We start from the raw sequence: 17,837 nt of genomic DNA on the forward strand, positions 1-17,837 counted from the left end.
TGTTGTGCTTGGACCTCAAACAAGCAGTTGCTTGAAAAACCCACCAGTATGTCTAAAAAAAAAAAAGAGAGACCTCAAATCCACTGGAACAATGTGAACGGCTCATCTCAAATAATAGGAAATTCTGGTTATCAGTTGTTGCTGCTAAAGATCATGTATCTAGTTATTGATTTTAAGGGGGCAATTTTTTTAATGGGTGATGTTTGCTCTATAAACAAAATGTATAATTCATGTATTTGGGACGAATATGCAATAACAGGAAAACCGGGACAGCAGTGGATATACCCATGTTGGTTCAAATGGTAAATAAAACCATACACTAGGCCTAGAAGAGATTCATTTGCCATTGCTGCAGCATTGAGTATTGATTCTTTTCAGCACTTACTGGTATTCTAGTTAGAATACTAAATTAGGCGTGAGATTTTTTTACACTGCTCTCCTCGAGTGGTGCAGGGGTTTGTTTTAAAGTGGCAATCAAGCCCCTGCACCAGCATAAATATGTATTATATTTGGCTACAGTTTATGAAATCCCTCATTTGTTTCACAGACATACTGATGCGCTACGTGTTCAGTAGTGTACCAGCATGACAGGACGGGCCCAGAGAAGAAAGTGCTTATTATCACTGCTTGAATACATCCGGCACGAATTCAGCACCCTGCTTTAAATGAATGGGACAGTCTGAAAACAGGCCTGGCGTAAATGTCATAAATGTGCAGGTGTAAATATTAATGCCGTCTCCTGTTCGGCGGTTTTGAGCATTATGTGGGTGTATTCAGCCAACTGACTCTTGAACTGTGTTGAACCGTCCACTCATCACCAGCGTCTTTTTAATGGCACAGAATGCTCCTCCAGCTGTAGTACAGGTACAGGCTCATAAACAGTTAACAGCAGGCTACATCTTTTAATATGCAGTAAAAGACATGCAGCTGAGTGCCTGGCAGGGCAGCTGAGTGCAAACCACTACTACTACACACTGCAGAGAGGGAGCTGCACTCCTTCTGCCATTAAGGCAGGGTGCGTAAGGGCAAATTAGGGGTAAGGCAGGGATATGTGCAGCCTCTGTAACATCCAGACGGGAGGCTGGATTTCTAGTAGACTCGAACCTGGCTCAGGAAAGTCAGATCCCCACAGCAGAGCGGGCTGTTGGAGTGACAGAGACGGACTGACTCTCTCAGGGACTTTCTTTGCTGTTTTTCGTTGCCGAGTCCGTTCGGCGCAGGCCCCGCCCCCTCCTCCCTGACTGGTCCAGGTTCGGCGCGCGCGTTTGGCCATTGGCCGAGCGGAACGCTTCAGGAGGCCGTTATTCAAATCCTGCAGCACTTTCAGCCACGTTCTGCGGTATCATAGCAACAGCACCGAACGAATCAGCGGAAACATCAGCAGTTAACTCTCTCTCTCTCTCTCTCTCTCTCTCTCTCCTCGTTCTCTTCAACTCTCTCTCTTTCTCTCTCTCTCTCTCTCTCTCTCTCTCTCTCCTCGTTCTCTTCAACTCTCTCTCTTTCTCTCTCTCCTCGTTCTCTTTCTCTCTCTCTCTCTCTCTCTCTCTCTCTCCTCGTTCTCTTTCTCTCTCTCTCTCCTCGTTCTCTTTCTCTCTCTCTCTCTCTCTCTCTCTCTCCTCGTTCTCTTTCTCTCTCTCTCTCTCTCTCTCTCTCTCCTCGTTCTCTTTCTCTCTCTCTCTCTCTCTCTCCTCCTTCTCTTCAACTCTCTCTCTCTTTCTCTCTCTCCTCCTTCTCTTCAACTCTCTCTCTCTTTCTCTCTCTCTCTCTCTCTCTCTCTCTCTCTCCTCGTTCTCTTTCTCTCTCTCTCTCTCTCTCCTCGTTCTCTTTCTCTCTCTCTCTCTCTCTCTCTCTCTCTCTCCTCCTTCTCTTCAACTCTCTCTCTTTCTCTCTCTCTCTCTCTCCTCCTTCTCTTCAACTCTCTCTCTCTTTCTCTCTCTCTCTCTCTCTCTCTCCTCGTTCTCTTTCTCTCTCTCTCTCTCTCCTCCTTCTCTTCAACTCTCTCTCCTCCTTCTCTTCAACTCTCTCTCTCTCTCTCTCCTCGTTCTCTTTCTCTTTCTCTCTCTCTCTCTCTCTCTCTCTCTCTCTCTCTCTCTCTCCCTCTCTCTCTCGCGCACACACACACACCTGTATGTATTCCTGTCATTGTGGGGTATTTTCATTGACTGTTACTGTGTGTTCCGGTGTGTTGGCACCACATCTGGTCCTCACCCTAACCTCACTTTCCAAAATCATTTTTTATATATATATATATATATATATATATATATATATATATATAATTTCATTTTCTAAAATAAAATTCATTATTTTATTAAATTAGTTAACCGCGATATTTTGTGTGTTGGGGTGACGAAATGCCCTTTTCCTCGCCGTCGCAGCCAACTAGATCTCCCCCACACGTTAAAATGTTGTGGAGGCATGGGGTCCCCACAAAGAGTTAAATACATAAGCACAAGCCTGCACACGCGCGCGCTCCCAAACACAGAGCGCGCGCCGTCCAGTCGCTTCAACTCTCCATCCAGAACTCGGCGTGAGGCGACAGGAGCGGAGGGAGGAGGGAGGACAGGAGAGGACAGGACAGGAGAGGAGAGGAGAGGAGAGGACAGGAGAGCTGCTGCAAGCGCTTCATTTTGGAGCGTGTTTCATATTTTTATGTTATTTTTTCACTCTGCCCGAACGACGGCAGGGATGGGTCTGGGTCTGGAGAGTCGTAAGCCCCGCGTTTCCACTCGGCGGTGGATTACATGGACCGGAACGATCTGCTCCGAGGAGAGAAACTTTTTGTGATTGTCGCCTGAAAATAGGAAATTGATGGACGCTTCTCTCACGGTGAGTGTTGTTACTTCGCAGCAGACGACATGTGCTTAACAGAGTTACAACACTGAGAGTGTGTGTGTGTGTGTGTGTGTGTGCGGGAGTCTCCTCACAGCCCCCTTCTCTCTCATTGTGCCTCTCTTCTGCTCTGAGAGGCTGTGTAGAGGCTACTGTGGGTCACGACGCAGGTGCCGCGCGCGAGAGCCGGTTTTCTTAACACATCGGAGCTCGTCACTTCGCCCCTCTGCTGGAGTTGGGTAGTTGGAGCTCCTGAGGGGGTCTGAGCTGCCTCATGGTCACATATGATGGACGGTGTGGTGCAAACGCGTGTTCACAGTCCGACGGTGAGGCAGCGCTGTCGTCAGACACCACACATCCCCTCTCTCCGACATTCAGATTTCCACTGGAAGCCGGTTTTATTGTGGGTGGCTGGGGGTAAAAATAACACACTGTTGTATAATGCATAAAGCAGTGTCCGTCCGTCCGTTCTGTGTGTGAGAGCTTATCTACCTTGCTGTGAAAGCATGCTGGGCTGTAGCCGTTGTTCAGTTCAATAGCACACAATCAGCTTTGGCAGCTGCACGCGCTGCTGTGGTGTGTCATGTTAGTTATAGCAGTGCAGATACAGTGGACCAGGGAAGTCTTATAATGCTGCCATGAGAAACAGCACATTTGTCATTTGTCCTCATCACACTGATTTTACTCTGTTCTGTTGCCTTTTTTGCCTCTATTTGAGTATATATATATATATATATATATATATATATATATATATATATATATATTATCACACTTCACACATGTCAGTGACCCTGCCCTTATCATCCACATGAGCAAGACACTGGTCACTTTCTCTGAACGCTGTGTCAGATTATTACATACATACATACATACATTATTAGCAAAAAGGGTTCTCTGCCTCACTATAATGGTGCTGTAAATATATAACACAATATAGAAGGTACTTTAAAGGACCATAAATAATAGGTGCCCCATCATAACCATTAAATCAGCTAAAGCACCAATATATAGAACCATTGCTTTTACTAAAGAACCCTAGAGGAATCACACTGTTAAAGGGGCACTGTAAAAAGCACTGACTGGATGTGCCAAGCATTCAGATTCCTTGTGTCATTGTTCTATATAAAACCATTGCCTTCAATAAAGAACCCTTAAATGAACCCCATCTTTGAAGGGGTTCTGAAAGAAGGCACTGGCTGTATCTGACAAGCATTTGGTAGCCACAGATACCACTGTCCAGTCCTTCACTCTCACTGCTCTTCTTTATGCTATAGGATCTATAGTAACCCCTTTAAACCAAAGAAGCAGTCTGCGCGTCATACTGTGTACTGTACATTGTTTGTAGGACAAAGCAGCTCCATGAGGCATGAGGCAATGCACAACGGGTTGAGGAATGTGTGGGGGCATCTGTGTTTGTGCCATTTCGACAGGAGAGGTATGAATAGCTTCCAGCAGCAAAATTGACGCACCATCCGTATGGTGCAAACAATGAGGCCAGGGGTTCTGGACGTAAGAGTGAGCATCACTTCTTGCTTTCTGTCATAGGAAATACATTTCTTTCTGGAGCTTATCTGGAGATGCAAGGTGCGTGTAGGTCATAAGGATACCGCAGTGACAAAAGTAAAGCACTGAGTTTACTTCATTTAAATGTGTACGACATGCGTTCATGTATAACATTCATTACACAGTTCATACAATCAAATGTTGATTGTATGATTCATGTGGAAATGATGATCACATTAGAGTCAAGCCATTTCCGTGCATCCCCCTTAACCCCCCCCCCCCCCCCCCCCCTTCTTGTGTGTGTCAGGTGAGTACTCATTTGTATACAGTACACTCTCGCTAGGACGCATGGACAGCAGGGTGTGAAGTGATGCTGCAGTAGCGACGTAATGCCTTTTTTTTTTTTGAGAAGTGTTCAAACATGTAGCTGCACAGGACAGGGCTGGATTATATATCTCACACACACAGTCCGTAAGCCGCCACACTCTGTGGCTGTGGGATTTGCCACTAGGCCACTTCAGGCATGCATGCCTAAGGCACTGTACAGGTCAGAAGGGCTCAAAGAAATTCAAGAGTGCCAAAAGCAAGAAGGTAGAGTCAGAGAAAAGGTTCTGGGCAACGGCGGGTTTCGAGGATGTAAGGGAGCGTAAAATTAGATCAATAAAACTGCTTTAGGTGCATCAGAAGAAGTGTTATGGCCTGTTTTGCTAAACCACTGGAATATGAGTGTCCAAAAGTATCCAGATCCCCCTGCAATCCCGCAGCAGGATAGCTTAGCATGAAATAACAAAATGAGTACATTCATATGTGTCCAAACGAATCCCGACACCTCTTCTTGTTATTAAATGTAGGTATTTTAAGGTGCACTAATTGCCAATCAATTGTGTACTCATAGCTTGTAATACCGGCATAGGAAAGCACTGACAGTACAATAGGACGCTCTGAAGCAGGCTCACATGAGCCTAAGCTCACCAATCGCAATGCCAAGCACCAGCTAGAGGAGTATAAAGCATCCTACCATTGGCCTGTGGAGGGGTGGAGCACTATCCAATGAATTGGAGTGACGTTTGTGATCTAGGACTAATCATCCGCCATCAGTACCTGACCTCACAAAGGCGAGGTGCAGGATAAGAGGCTGGTACAGCCGAAAACCTTTGGGCACATAGTGTAGCATCTGGCGTGAGTATGTGTTTGTTTTTCTTTTGCTTTGTCATTTTGATTACCACTGGTGTATTTTCTCTTTATTTGTGTGATTTACTCCTTTTTTATTTGTTTATGTCAACTACTCTCTTTACTGACTGATATTTGGAAGGAATGGAAGGAAATACATTTAGTCTCTGGGTTCTTTCCAGTGCCCGGCCGCAAACCTTGGCGGTTAATTGGAACATCCAGCTGGTGAATTAAGTCATATTTTTCATGGATTCAAAGTTGATCTCTTGAGCAGGACTGATGGATTGCTTTGTGCTGGAAGAATTATGGCACAGTTTTATCCCCTGCAATTTATCGCTCGCATGCTTCACTATCCAGCAAGGCAAAAAATGAGAGGAATCTTTTTTTTTTTCCCCACAATGCCACTGTTGATGGATGTGCCAGATATCAGTTCCAGGCATTTACTGTCATGAAGGAAAAGAAATCGTGTCTCCTCAAACGATTAGATTTTTTTTTTCATGCAAAGAAGCGCTGCCTATAGGTTTTATTCTTTATACTTTTTACTTTATTTACATTAAAAAGAGTAGTTTTAATTGGACAGTGTTTTAGATGTCCACTGCAGTACAAAGCTATGGTTGTATTGTAATACTAATAATAAGTCAAGACATTGTAATAAGTTACTGTTTCGGGATCGTTCTGTAAATCTTGCCTGTGGAACAATTTGGACTTAAGTACCAAGGGTTTGACACTTACAAAATATTCTATCCATAACTTCCTAATTAATAAGCACATTGGTTCACACTGAGACGACACCATGACATTTAAAAGGAAAGCTCTTATGGGGTTACTTTGCTGGGAAACGTTCAACCTTGTGTATAACAGGACTAGTTCATACAGCGTATCTTAGTGTCTATCGTCTTTTTAGATGAATGTACGGGTAGCCTGGTTTAATCATCCAAATTGACTGAAAGTAAATGTGCACACTCCACACCATTATACTGTCATGTGAAGACATCTTCATGTTTAACACCATAGTATATTAAATAGTATTTACATCATATCCCCATAAATTCTAACTTGCAGAATGAGTCATTATTGAGTGTTAGCTTGCAATTGCAGCGCCCTCATCACTGCTGAGTGTGTAGAACTGGTACGGTGAGGGTAATTGTTAGTTTAATGGCCATGTTCTTCACTTGGGCACATTTCACTGCTCATTAAGCTCCATACAAGCTCATCGCTCAGCCATGTGGAGTTGCCTTGTCAACAGAGTACTTCAGAGTGCAGGTTAAGTGGAATGTTTTCTTTTTTATTTCTTACTGCCAATCAAGAAGGTTGTTAGTGAGAAGTGAAAAAGGGTCTTCTGTGGTGAAGTGATGTGATGCTGGTCTGTAAGTTTCCTGACATAAGCAAAGTAAAAGAAACCTCAGAAATAGCTTCTAACCGCAGTAAAGATGTAGGTGTTCCAACACAATACGCTTTCTCCAGATGGCCCATCTGATTATGTAATGAAAGCCAGTATTGATGTAGAGGGCTTATATCAAATGTTATTTGTTTTGTACACACTGGCTTTCAAGAGTGATATCTAATCTCAGCCTCACTCATGTTTGCTTCCATTATCTTTAATGTGCCACTTGGGGATGCTTTCAATGAGCCATATTCGATTTGGTGGACTGTGATTGCTTCAGCCATTTTAGGGCATAATGTCACTGGCAGCAAAACATCATTGGCAGCTCACTAACTCCCCCCACCCCACCTGTTCTGCTATATCATATTTATCCCATCTCGTACATGTGGGTCGCTAGATCATTAGATTGCCCTTGTTGCTCTCTTGTGTTCTTGTCCTTATTTCCAGATATACATTCAGACGATGTACATGTCTCCCACTGACCTATAAATCTCTTCCATAGACGGCATCTGTGAATGTCAATTCATGTGTCGACCCCTCAGACGCCTTTCATGACCGCACACCTCATTTCCTTGTTTACACTGGTTCTCTGCTGTTTGCTTTGAAGCTGCGAGGATCTAGGCAAACCTTTGAACATCAGCTCTCAGCACTACCTTCCATTCACTCGTCTGCAGCATCACGTATAGTATATTCACTGGCAGGTGCTTGACGTGTTGGTTGATGAGAGAGGTCCAGGTTTAAATGGTGGGTTCTCTCATTGTGATAAATTGTAGGCTGTAATACAATAACATTGCAACATTTATGAGAACAAATAGCTCAAAAGGTAATAGCAGACTATAATCGCTCTGACAGAAATGAGTGCATGTTCTATATGTCTTAAAGTTTCATCAGATAAACATTGCTAACACACACAGCTTGCATAGTAAGGCATAACCAGTAGAGTGAGACACTACTGAGAGTGAGCATCTACACATAATCCTGAAGTCACCATGCCTACTGCTAAGTGTCGACTAGAGGAAAATAAAGGCCCTCAGCAGTGGGAGCTATGGAGCTCCATCCACCATCAGTCAAATCCAAATACAGTAATGTTCCAACATGTACTGTAAAGCCTTCCCAGAAGAGTAGAGACTGAAACTGCAGCGATTGGAGGACAAACCCCCCATTAAAGCCCTTGATTTTAGAAGAGAAATTGAATGAGTCGCTGTCTACAAACTTTTTCACATACTGCTCTGTGCAGACTGAGGTGAATGTTTGATTGACTGAAAAACTAAGAAGACTTAGTTCTATCAAAACTGTAAACGCCTAGAACTGATATTTGGCACATCCATTATCAGATGCATAGCAGAGAAGAAATTCCCCTCATATTTTTTGTTGTTGGATAGTGAAGCATGGGAGCAATAAATTGCAGGGGATGAAACTGTGCCATAATTCTTCCAGCACAAAGCAACCCATCAGTACTGTTCAAGAGATCAACCTCAGGTGGTTTTGGGTATATGCTGTTGCCAACAAGCTCCTCCATCTCTCTTTCTGTCTCTCTCCCTCTCTCTGTCTGTCTCTCTGTCTGTTTTCTCTGCATGCAACTCACTATCCAAACCACAGCTGGGCTAAAAATGCAGTACTATACAAAAGATATTGTGGTTGTTGACCATATTTGGATCTAACAGAAAGTAAAAGTATGTTGTGTGTAAGTGTGTTGGCCTGCAGTAGGACATTATGAACGTCTCCTCTGAAAGATCCATTCTTTCCAGGGTTTCCAACAATGTGGGGAAAATGTTTAATGATCTTTGTGTTCTGGCAGTAGATTCATCACCGCAAATTAAGAAAAATGGCCAGTGTAGTCCCAGAAGCAAGCAAATTCAGTAGCGCTGGTGAGGGTCACCCTGCTGGTTCAGGATTAATGGACCTTGGGTTTAGAAACTCCAGTATGTGTTTTCCTTCCAGTACTCCCTATTGAAAAGCAATATAAAGATTTAATTGTTGCAATAAATTACTGACTTTCAGCTTCTGAGATGTACTGAAGCATGGAGAAACAGCTGAATATTTAACAGTGTTGGAAATACCATATGACATTTATTTTCATCCAAATAAGCCTCGTCCCTCTGTGTAGGTTGCATGTGAAGATGGTTCTCCTTATGCAATGCATACACCAATCAGCCATGGCAATAAAACCACAGACGTGAAGGGAATAACATTGATTGTCTCATTACAATGTCACTTGTCAAGGGGTGGACTGTATTAGGCAGTAAATGAACAGTCAGTTCTTGAAATAGATGTGTTTGCAGCAGGAAAAATGGGCAGGCGTGAGGATGTGAGCAACTTTAAGAAGAGTCAAATTGTCTCCAGAGAAATCTATGCCTGCGTTCCGAACCACACACTTCTATTCTTTTATGCACTTCTAATGTTGATTATGTCACCCCAGCCTTATAGGATGTGCTTTTGGTCATTTTCTTCTATTTAACAGTAATCTGTTCACTCTTTATACCACAAAAGCAACTTGTTTGTGGTAAGTGTTTTTGTCTACTGGGTTGTGGTAGGATATTATTTTTATGATATCACTTTATCCACCCCCTAGATGTCTGCAACATGACTGCAAGAGCTAGCCAGGCTAAAGTACAGCCTCCACATGGCAGGGTTAGATATAACGCTGGGTTAGAACTAAATTCTCCCACAGCAAACAATCAGAACACCATAACCTCCTCTATACATTTCACACAGGTTTTTTTTTATTTTATTTTATGCAAGTGCACTATAAATATAGCCAAGTAAATAAAATCTATTGTAATATCTTTGTTCTGAATTGAGCTATTCCACCTTTTTGCTATATTTGTCGGCCTCTTTTTACTCTCTCATTTATTCGGATGCAGATAGTTCTGTTTATTTAGGCTGAAAAGCTTAAGTTTAAGCTTGAGTTTACTAAGTTTATTGAGTGCAACATGTTGTCTCTAACAGTTGACCCCACCCATAAAGTGAGCTGTAATATCTGGACTCACTCTTGTTTATAAATGGTAGATGCTGGAAACTAAGATTGGGTTTTCATTCGTAGCAGAGATGTACTGGTTGCTCGTGTTAAGCTTTAGAAAGATGATTTAACAAAAACAGAAGTGTTAGATTGTGTCCTGCTCTCCCCTATGTTTGTTATATAACCCACATTTCAACTGTGCCGGTTCAGTCAGACAAAAATACGATGTTTCGTTAGTCAGATTATTTAGCCCACGCCAGTCTGCAAACACTGTAAGTCACAGTGATATCTAGGGCCATTTAGACATCGGAGAAGATTCCAAACATGCTCACCAAGCTTTGAATCCACTGGAAAAGTCCTTAAAAGTGTCATCTCATATGTAAGCAGTGATTTGGCCCTGTTGTTCTGTTTACTCAGACAGGAAATCAAAGAGAGAGAGAGAGAGAGATGAAATTGCTCCTGTGAGCCGGTGTGTGATCCAACCTGTCTGTTACCATTAGCTGCAGCTCCAGGTGTTTCTGTTTGCCATCTGTTTGTCGGCCAGATGCCGTTTAAGAAAAGCTCATTTATCTCTCCTCTGTGTGTCGGAGAGGAGCGTTTAAGCCCAAATTCATTTGTTTGGAATTAATTTCTCACACTTCAAAGTTTTCAAAAAACATCACATAACCGCTCCACTAAAACTGGGGGGAGATTAGTTTGATCAAGCATTTCCGTGCCTCCTATGGGTCTCATATGCAGCTTATGAGTATTTCTTGTCTTGTTCAAAACATTATGACAGCTTTATTATTATTAAACCTGTGTGAACTGCGAACTGCTTGTAGAGGAGTAGAGAGCAGAGTAGTGCTCAGGTGCCTTAGCCATAGTCAGCACTGCAACAGTGTAGAACAGCACAGTGGCTCCAGCACAGTGTTGCCACACCCGTGAAGGACAATTTGGGAGCATAATTCCCACATAACAAAAATCTGATTCTTTTTTTTTTATTATTATTATTACATTTTTTGTAGGGGGATACAGAATAGTGTACCCCCTTCAGTTGATGACGTCCATATTAAGAGGTAGAGAGATAGCAGTGGTCTTTCTGGAAATCATACTTTAGTCGTACTCTGTTTTCATAGACACAGTGCCCAAATTGGTTGAGGTGTACATTCCTAATAATCTGTAGGTACACACACAATGTCATTTCAATACAAATAGTAAAAGCTTCACAGTTTTTTTTTTGTTTGTTTGTTTGTTTTCTCAAAACAGAAGAATCCCCAGGTCTCTGCATGTCTGCATATACTGTTGACCTCAATGCTGTGAGAAGCCTTAGCTCCAATTTGATTATTCCCGACTGAAGCATCAGGTCTAGTCGTTTACTCTGCACTCTCCAGAACTTTTTTTCTGCCTTTGCATATTAAATATGCTCATTATTTGTTAGTTAATAAAGTCCACATCAGCAAATGAGCATCTTGCCCATTGGGATGTGTATTCATTAACGTGCATCCTTTGCTGCTAATTAAGATATTTCCAGCCCCCACTCTCAGCTTGGTCAAGCACAGATCCCGGTCTTAGATCTTCACCTGTTGACTTTAGTAAGATGTTCCTAGACAGACAGGGTAAAGCCCTTTTCCTCTGCCCATTTACTCCTCAGAGATGCCTGTACCCATGTTGCCTCAGACTTCAAATGGTGGCTCAGATGTTGGCATCTTGTCCTATATGTGAGCATGTCTGAAATGCATTCTCTGTCAGACATGCCATCACTGCTGCAAGCAAAGGCTGAGCCTGTGCCTCCATAGTATTTCATTCTTTTCTTTGTTTCTTTCACATGTCTTTTCACATGTCTAAAGCGGTACCTTGATAGTGTTAAACACCAACCCTTGTGCCCTTCACAGAATTCACTGACGTACTGGCGGATGAAGATCCCCCAGAGCAAGACTTACCTGCATACATACCAAGCAGTTTCACACATTTAGCCTCTTGTTTTCATCTGAAGAATACCTATAAGGCCTTCTCCTTCTCTGCACTTCGGTAGTTTGTGCTTGTGTATTTCATCCTGACTGCAGTCACATCTGTCTCAGTGGCCAAGAGTGTATGTCCTCCTGGGCTCCTACGCACATTATCAGGCTTGCTCTTCAGGCCTACGTAGAGCTCATTGTCACTACCATCATACTCACAGATGAGCAGTGGCAGCTCCTCCTTACTACTGCTTTTTTGCTTCCTCACATTAAATGAACAAGAGCCTGGAGAAAGAACATTCCATCGACTTCCCTTTATGTCTTGCTTGGCCATGTCAGATAGCCTTCCTTATCAGTAGTTCTCAGATTTTGTTGTTTTCACACAGATATTAAAAATGGCTTAAAGCAGCATAATTCAAGAATTGGTATTTCTTGCTCCTGGGCTCCCCCTACAGTCAGGAAGTGTAATTTGCACCACAAAAGAGCCACCACTAAACAGCATGCAATTCTGAATGACGTGAGAGATATAGAACCAGCGAAGAGAAATATTAGAGGGTTTTATTCAGAACTTGGCTTACATGGAGTTGGGCAGTTCTAGCAAGCACTGACCTAACTGCTTTACCAGAGCTACATAGTGCAGATTCTGGCCTGCTGAGCACGGAATAGAGACAGTAGAGGCGCTACTCTCCTTATTACAGTCAGTGGAGCATCATCATAATGATTTTAAAGCATTATTCTAAGATAGAAAATGCTGCATAATGTAGCTTTAAGGCAGCTCAACCCCTTGTCTTATACACTAAACAAGGGGTTGAGCAGGCCTGTACACTAGAGAAATTCTTTAGTCTCCACCCGAACCATCCCTGACATTTTTAACACATTGTCTTGAGCCCCATCACTGTATCCACCCCATACTCTTGTACCCCAACAGGGCTGCAATTAAAGACTAAAGACCATAAAGATATTTGCGCTAAGATGCTTTCAGGAAACCCTACCCAGAACATACACCAGGTCATTTCCAGGTTGAAGCCATATGAAAATAATGCAGAAGTGCATAATAATAGAAGCTTTTCTGCTACTGATTAATTGCAGACAGGTCAAAAGGGGCACATAGATCAAGATTTAACAACACCAACTACAGCACAACCTGCTAACTATACTAATAGCTGGTTTTCAAGAAGAACATCTTACAACAAACCATATCATTTTACATTATTGTATTGAAAGTAATTCAAATGTTTTAGTTGGAGTAAATAGACTACTTGATGTATTTATTGTAAAATCAGCAAATACATTATGGTAATACTCATTTTAAGTTAACAGAAATTTCACTCTTGTACTTAGCCAGACCAGATCATCCTACAAACTACACTGAAAATGAATTGACACATTTAAGCAGACAGATGTCACTGAATATGGTCTTTGTAATAGTGAGGTTTACCACACAAGCAAACCCAAAGCAGAGTTGTCTGTTTGTTTTTGGCTTTGAAACAGCCTTCTGTCAGTATGTCGCTTAGCTAAATATCATAATCGAATGGAATCATGGAATGGCACGTAGCAACAGTTGCTGAGAAGGCTAAGAAATTAACCCCTTAACACAGTTAAGACTTATTATACACTGAGGTGTATTACTCAGTAACTTCTGCACAAACTTGGGTGGCTATTCTTTGGTAAACCGGCAGGCCCTAGGTGGTTAAGGTGGACATCAGATTATTTTAAACTTACTGGATAGATTAATGACCTTATCTGCTGTAATAAAAGGGGCCTGTTTTACTTGTATTGCCAGTTAAATGTAATTTCTATGTGCTCTGTGTTCTTAAAATGTATTAACATTTTTGTACGAGGTGTTTTACACATCATTTTTGGGGTGCTTATGTTGTGTATTTATGACCATCCCTCTAATGTGAAAGTAGCTTTAGTGACCGCTGCTAAGCTAATGCCTTTTTTCACTAGCGGGGTAATGGGGATTTGCCTGTTATGTTACCATTAAGCTAACAGTAATGAATTTTGCCATTTTATAACAGTTCTCCACATCCATTGTAGACATCTGAAGCTCATAACAGACATTTAAGTAAGGGTTTTTACTGTACACTGTTTGCTAAGCAGAACATGGAACATCAATGAAAAACAGTCTTGTAAATCCAAGACAGCCACTGACATAGAAATGTAATATTTTTAAAATATGTGGCTTTACATTGTTGTTCTTCACTGTCATGTCCATGTGTGTAAAATGGCAGCTATACAGGGTAGCCACATCCATATCTATGTAAAATAGATATTATATATGACAACTTTTTTACTTTATTATATGTAAATATGTATATATATATATATGTGTGTGTGTGTGTGTATATATATATATATATATATATATATATATATATATATATATATATACTTCATATTAATCTATACACAATGTATTTTGTACTTTAAGTCTGATAGATAACAGTAGCACTTTTTGTTTTTTTACTTCTGTGTGTACCTGTCCGCCTCTCCTTAGGCTTTTAGCTAATATAAATTAAGGATTAGTATTCAATATATACTCATAATGCAGTTCGCTTTCATTCTCTTCTGGCTGTGTAACATTTGAGTTTGGAACCCAATTATTTTGGTACCCAAAAGGATACCACAAACCTGGCAACTCTGCCTGCAATGGTGAAAGTTTTCAGACCTCTGAATAGGAGTGTTTGTTCAAATGGGAGAATGAACTGCACATTACACAACAGTCAGACCGTCGGACTAAGATTTTCGTATATGTGCATTGGTTTTTGTCCATTCTCTGCACCATATGCATGCATTCTCATACAACACAGAAATAAGCACACAAACATACTTATGATCCAATCATATGAGAAATAGATGAATTATGTATAAGCCTCAGTGTACATAAAAGGTTCTGTAATCCCAAGCTATGCAAAATACATTAGAGCTTGTGAATTACGGTAATACTATGTCTGCTTGCTTTACGGTATACTTCAGTCTACTTGCATGAATACCACTATCAGTCTAACTGCCACTCTCTTTTTCTATCAATCCCAGGATGATTAATTGATCACCAGCTCTGGCCTCATTATGATTGCCACCGGAGGTCTCCTGCGGATCTCTGCCAGACGCCAAGACTCCCTCCGTGCCAAAAACCGAGCGGAGAACAAGCGCAAGAGGAAAGCCAAGAAGAAGAGAAAGAATGAGGTGGTGGTGGTGAAGGGCAAACTAAAGCTTTGCTCCATCTCCGGCCTGGTTGCTGCAGTTGGCATTCTTGTGCTGCTTGTCGGGATTGCCTTGGCTGTGTTGGGCTACTGGCCTAAGGAAAGCCCACTTTACCCAGGGCTACTGACAGCAAAGGGCTTGGAGAAACCAGAGCAGATGGAGCATAGCAGAGGACAGGAGTCTGTGAATTGGACCACTAATGGTAAATTTGTTCATCAGCTGGATAATGATTTTATTAGCTCAAATCATTCCAATGGTACAGCTGAGGATTCACCGAAATTAGGTGCCTTTGCTGAGTTTTTGAAGAGACACTTGTATTCAGACAAACTAAAAGTATTTGGACCTTTGATTATGGGCATTGGGATCTTCCTATTTATTTGTGCCAATGCGGTGCTGCATGAAAACAGGGACAAAAAGACAAAAATAATCAACCTTAGGGACATTTACTCAACCGTCATTGATATTCATAGCTTGCGAACCAAGGACAATGCTTCACTCAATGGATTTATGAACTATGCACAATCAAAGGGGGTGGAAGGCAAAGCAGGTTCTATTTACAGTGCCGCTATGCTAGCAAAGGGCTCCTGGCCATCTTCAGGCTCTTCCAAACAGGACCAGAGCAGCCTGTCCCCTTCCAGACGTTCATCCACTGACCAGCAACAAGACTTACCGTTGGATAGGCATGCCTTCATAGACACAGTGTATAGCATCTACAAGGAGCAGGATAGAACCACCAAATCAGCGCCAGAGCCCAAGCAATGGGCAACCAGAACCATTGTGCCCTCCTCAGTTAATGCTTTCACCCTACCAATGGTCAAGCTCAACCACAGGGCAGGAGACAACAGAAGGGGTTCTGACAAAACTGGGGAGATAAGGAGTGAGTGCTTGGATGCAGATGCTATTCGCCGCCACCTGGAGTCTCTTGCGGCATCTGGGAGCGTTACCAAAGAGGAAACTGTTCAAACTCGGACTGTCCTTTCTCAGGACTCGGTGGAGGTTTACAAAAGCAGTGGCAGCCTGCAGGGGATGCCACACATCTCTCTTCAGGGCTCACAGGTGCAGCTGCTTCCTTCTTCACCTGGCCCCAAGGTCACAGGCTCTCACCTCTCCCTCAGCGCCCTCTCAGACTACTCTAGGTCCATTGACTTGGGAATTTGCCCATCCACCCCCACAGACTGGCACACAGAGAGATCCAGACGACTCAGCTGCCCTCGATTGGACGGTCTCAGCAGTGTGGGTTACACCAAACTAGAGGGCCTTGGAGGAGAGTCCTTTGAGTCCACAGATGTGGTAACTTTTAGCCGGGGGAGTTCTGCTGATCCTTTGTCCAAAGGACAAATTTCAGAAACTCTGCTTGTTGAGGAGGAGGGTGCCTCCAGTGAACTCGATAGTGGTATGATTAGGCAATAGAAAAACATGTTGTGATTTCCCAACCAGACAGTACTTGGAAGTGAAGAGTGTAGACATGTAACTGGACCAGTTGACTGAATCAAAATTGAATAGGCACAATATAGGCACCTAAATCGTGACAGATTTTTGGGTTGTTGTTGTTTTTTCCCTCTTTTTGTCCTTAGCGGAATTAATTCTAATAAGTGACTAGGAAATCATTCACACTGTAGGTACTCAAACGTATTGCCTTGACAGATCAAGTTTGAAGTAACTAAACAATGGGAACAGTAACATTGTTAAGAGTGTGTTAAAAACATGCTGGCTTGGCAGGTCCAAAGACTCTCTTGAAAAGCACTCTTATAACTTGTTTTCCAAATCAGCGCAAAACTGAAGGCTAGCTTCAAAAGCTCTGTTGTGAAGAATGATAGCACAGGTGTGTCTCTACTAGGTTAAAAGTTTTATATTTACAGTAGAAATACAGTATATTTGTGGCTGTTCCACCTGTGTGTTTTCTCTAGTTAATTAATGGAGAATTGCTGTCTCAGCGGCATGTATTTTATACTGTTGTGCCCTTGCACTTTTTTAATTAACCAGATTAAAGATTTTTTTTAAACGGTTTGACTTGATACATAGCAATATCTTATTTGAAATGTCGATTGCCTGTGAGATAAGCATTATGTTTGCATTTTGACCTGAGAAATGTGTCATGGTTTTTTATTACAGTCGTATGTTCCTGGTTTCTGTTAGATGTCTTGCTTATTTAGACGTTGTTGTAATGGCTTTTGCCCAAACAGAATCCATCCTTTAGCACAATGGCCTGCTCTTTTCAGTATTGTCAGAATCCATGAGCATCTATTCAAACCACCCTGACTCTGTCAAGTGTTCCTGGCCACTAAGTCTTGTGTGAGTGTGTTTTTCTGTAACTGATTAAATGTGGGTAGTGCTGAATCATGCAAGCTTCCAGTACGCGCTTACATCAGTGTTCCTTGTATCAGAAAAAGCAAAATCATGATGATCATCATATGCTGCAATCAATTCCAAAATATAAACTACGGTCCTAAAACTGATGTGTATGTCGTCTTTTCGTTGCGTCGTTCTGTCTGAATGCTGTGGAAAGTGTTTGAATGCTAAGAACTTCATGTGAAGATGATTTTTTTCAATGTCCCTCCAGATCTTTAAACAATCTTACAAAAACAGATCAAAGGTAGTGAATGATCTACAAATGTTACTAAGAGAACTCTAAGATGATGCCTAAAGGTCGCTTTGAAGGTGAATTATATATGACTGGTTGTCTTAAAGAGGTATCAAAAAGCACTGAATTTAATATTAAAAAGCTGTACAGCAGCCTTGTGTAAGCACTGCTAAAAACTCTGAAGAGGCTCCTGTCCAGTTACTGGCTCCATTTGATGTTTGAAATATGATCTATACTATAATTGATGTAATAGCAATGTGATAC

General features: G+C 42.0%; 1 protein-coding gene across 2 annotated transcripts; it reads left to right on the plus strand.

The window, feature by feature from the left end:
- Positions 1 to 2,564: 2,564 nt before the first annotated feature.
- tmem200ca (transmembrane protein 200C, genome duplicate a) lies at positions 2,565 to 17,425 on the plus strand. 2 transcript variants are annotated; one of them, XM_072680022.1, is made up of 3 exons: positions 2,565 to 2,829; positions 2,979 to 3,158; positions 14,825 to 17,425. In XM_072680022.1, the coding sequence occupies exon 3, from the start codon at positions 14,858 to 14,860 to the stop codon at positions 16,400 to 16,402; it is 1,545 nt and encodes a 514-aa protein (XP_072536123.1). In that variant the 5' UTR covers positions 2,565 to 2,829; positions 2,979 to 3,158; positions 14,825 to 14,857; the 3' UTR covers positions 16,403 to 17,425. The 2 variants fall into 2 exon arrangements, with proteins under 2 accessions (XP_072536123.1, XP_072536122.1); XM_072680021.1 differs by lacking the exon at positions 2,979 to 3,158.
- The last annotated feature ends 412 nt before the right edge of the window (positions 17,426 to 17,837 follow it).

This window comes from Salminus brasiliensis, chromosome 5, assembly GCF_030463535.1.
Source record: "Salminus brasiliensis chromosome 5, fSalBra1.hap2, whole genome shotgun sequence".
NCBI lineage: Eukaryota > Metazoa > Chordata > Actinopteri > Characiformes > Bryconidae > Salminus > Salminus brasiliensis.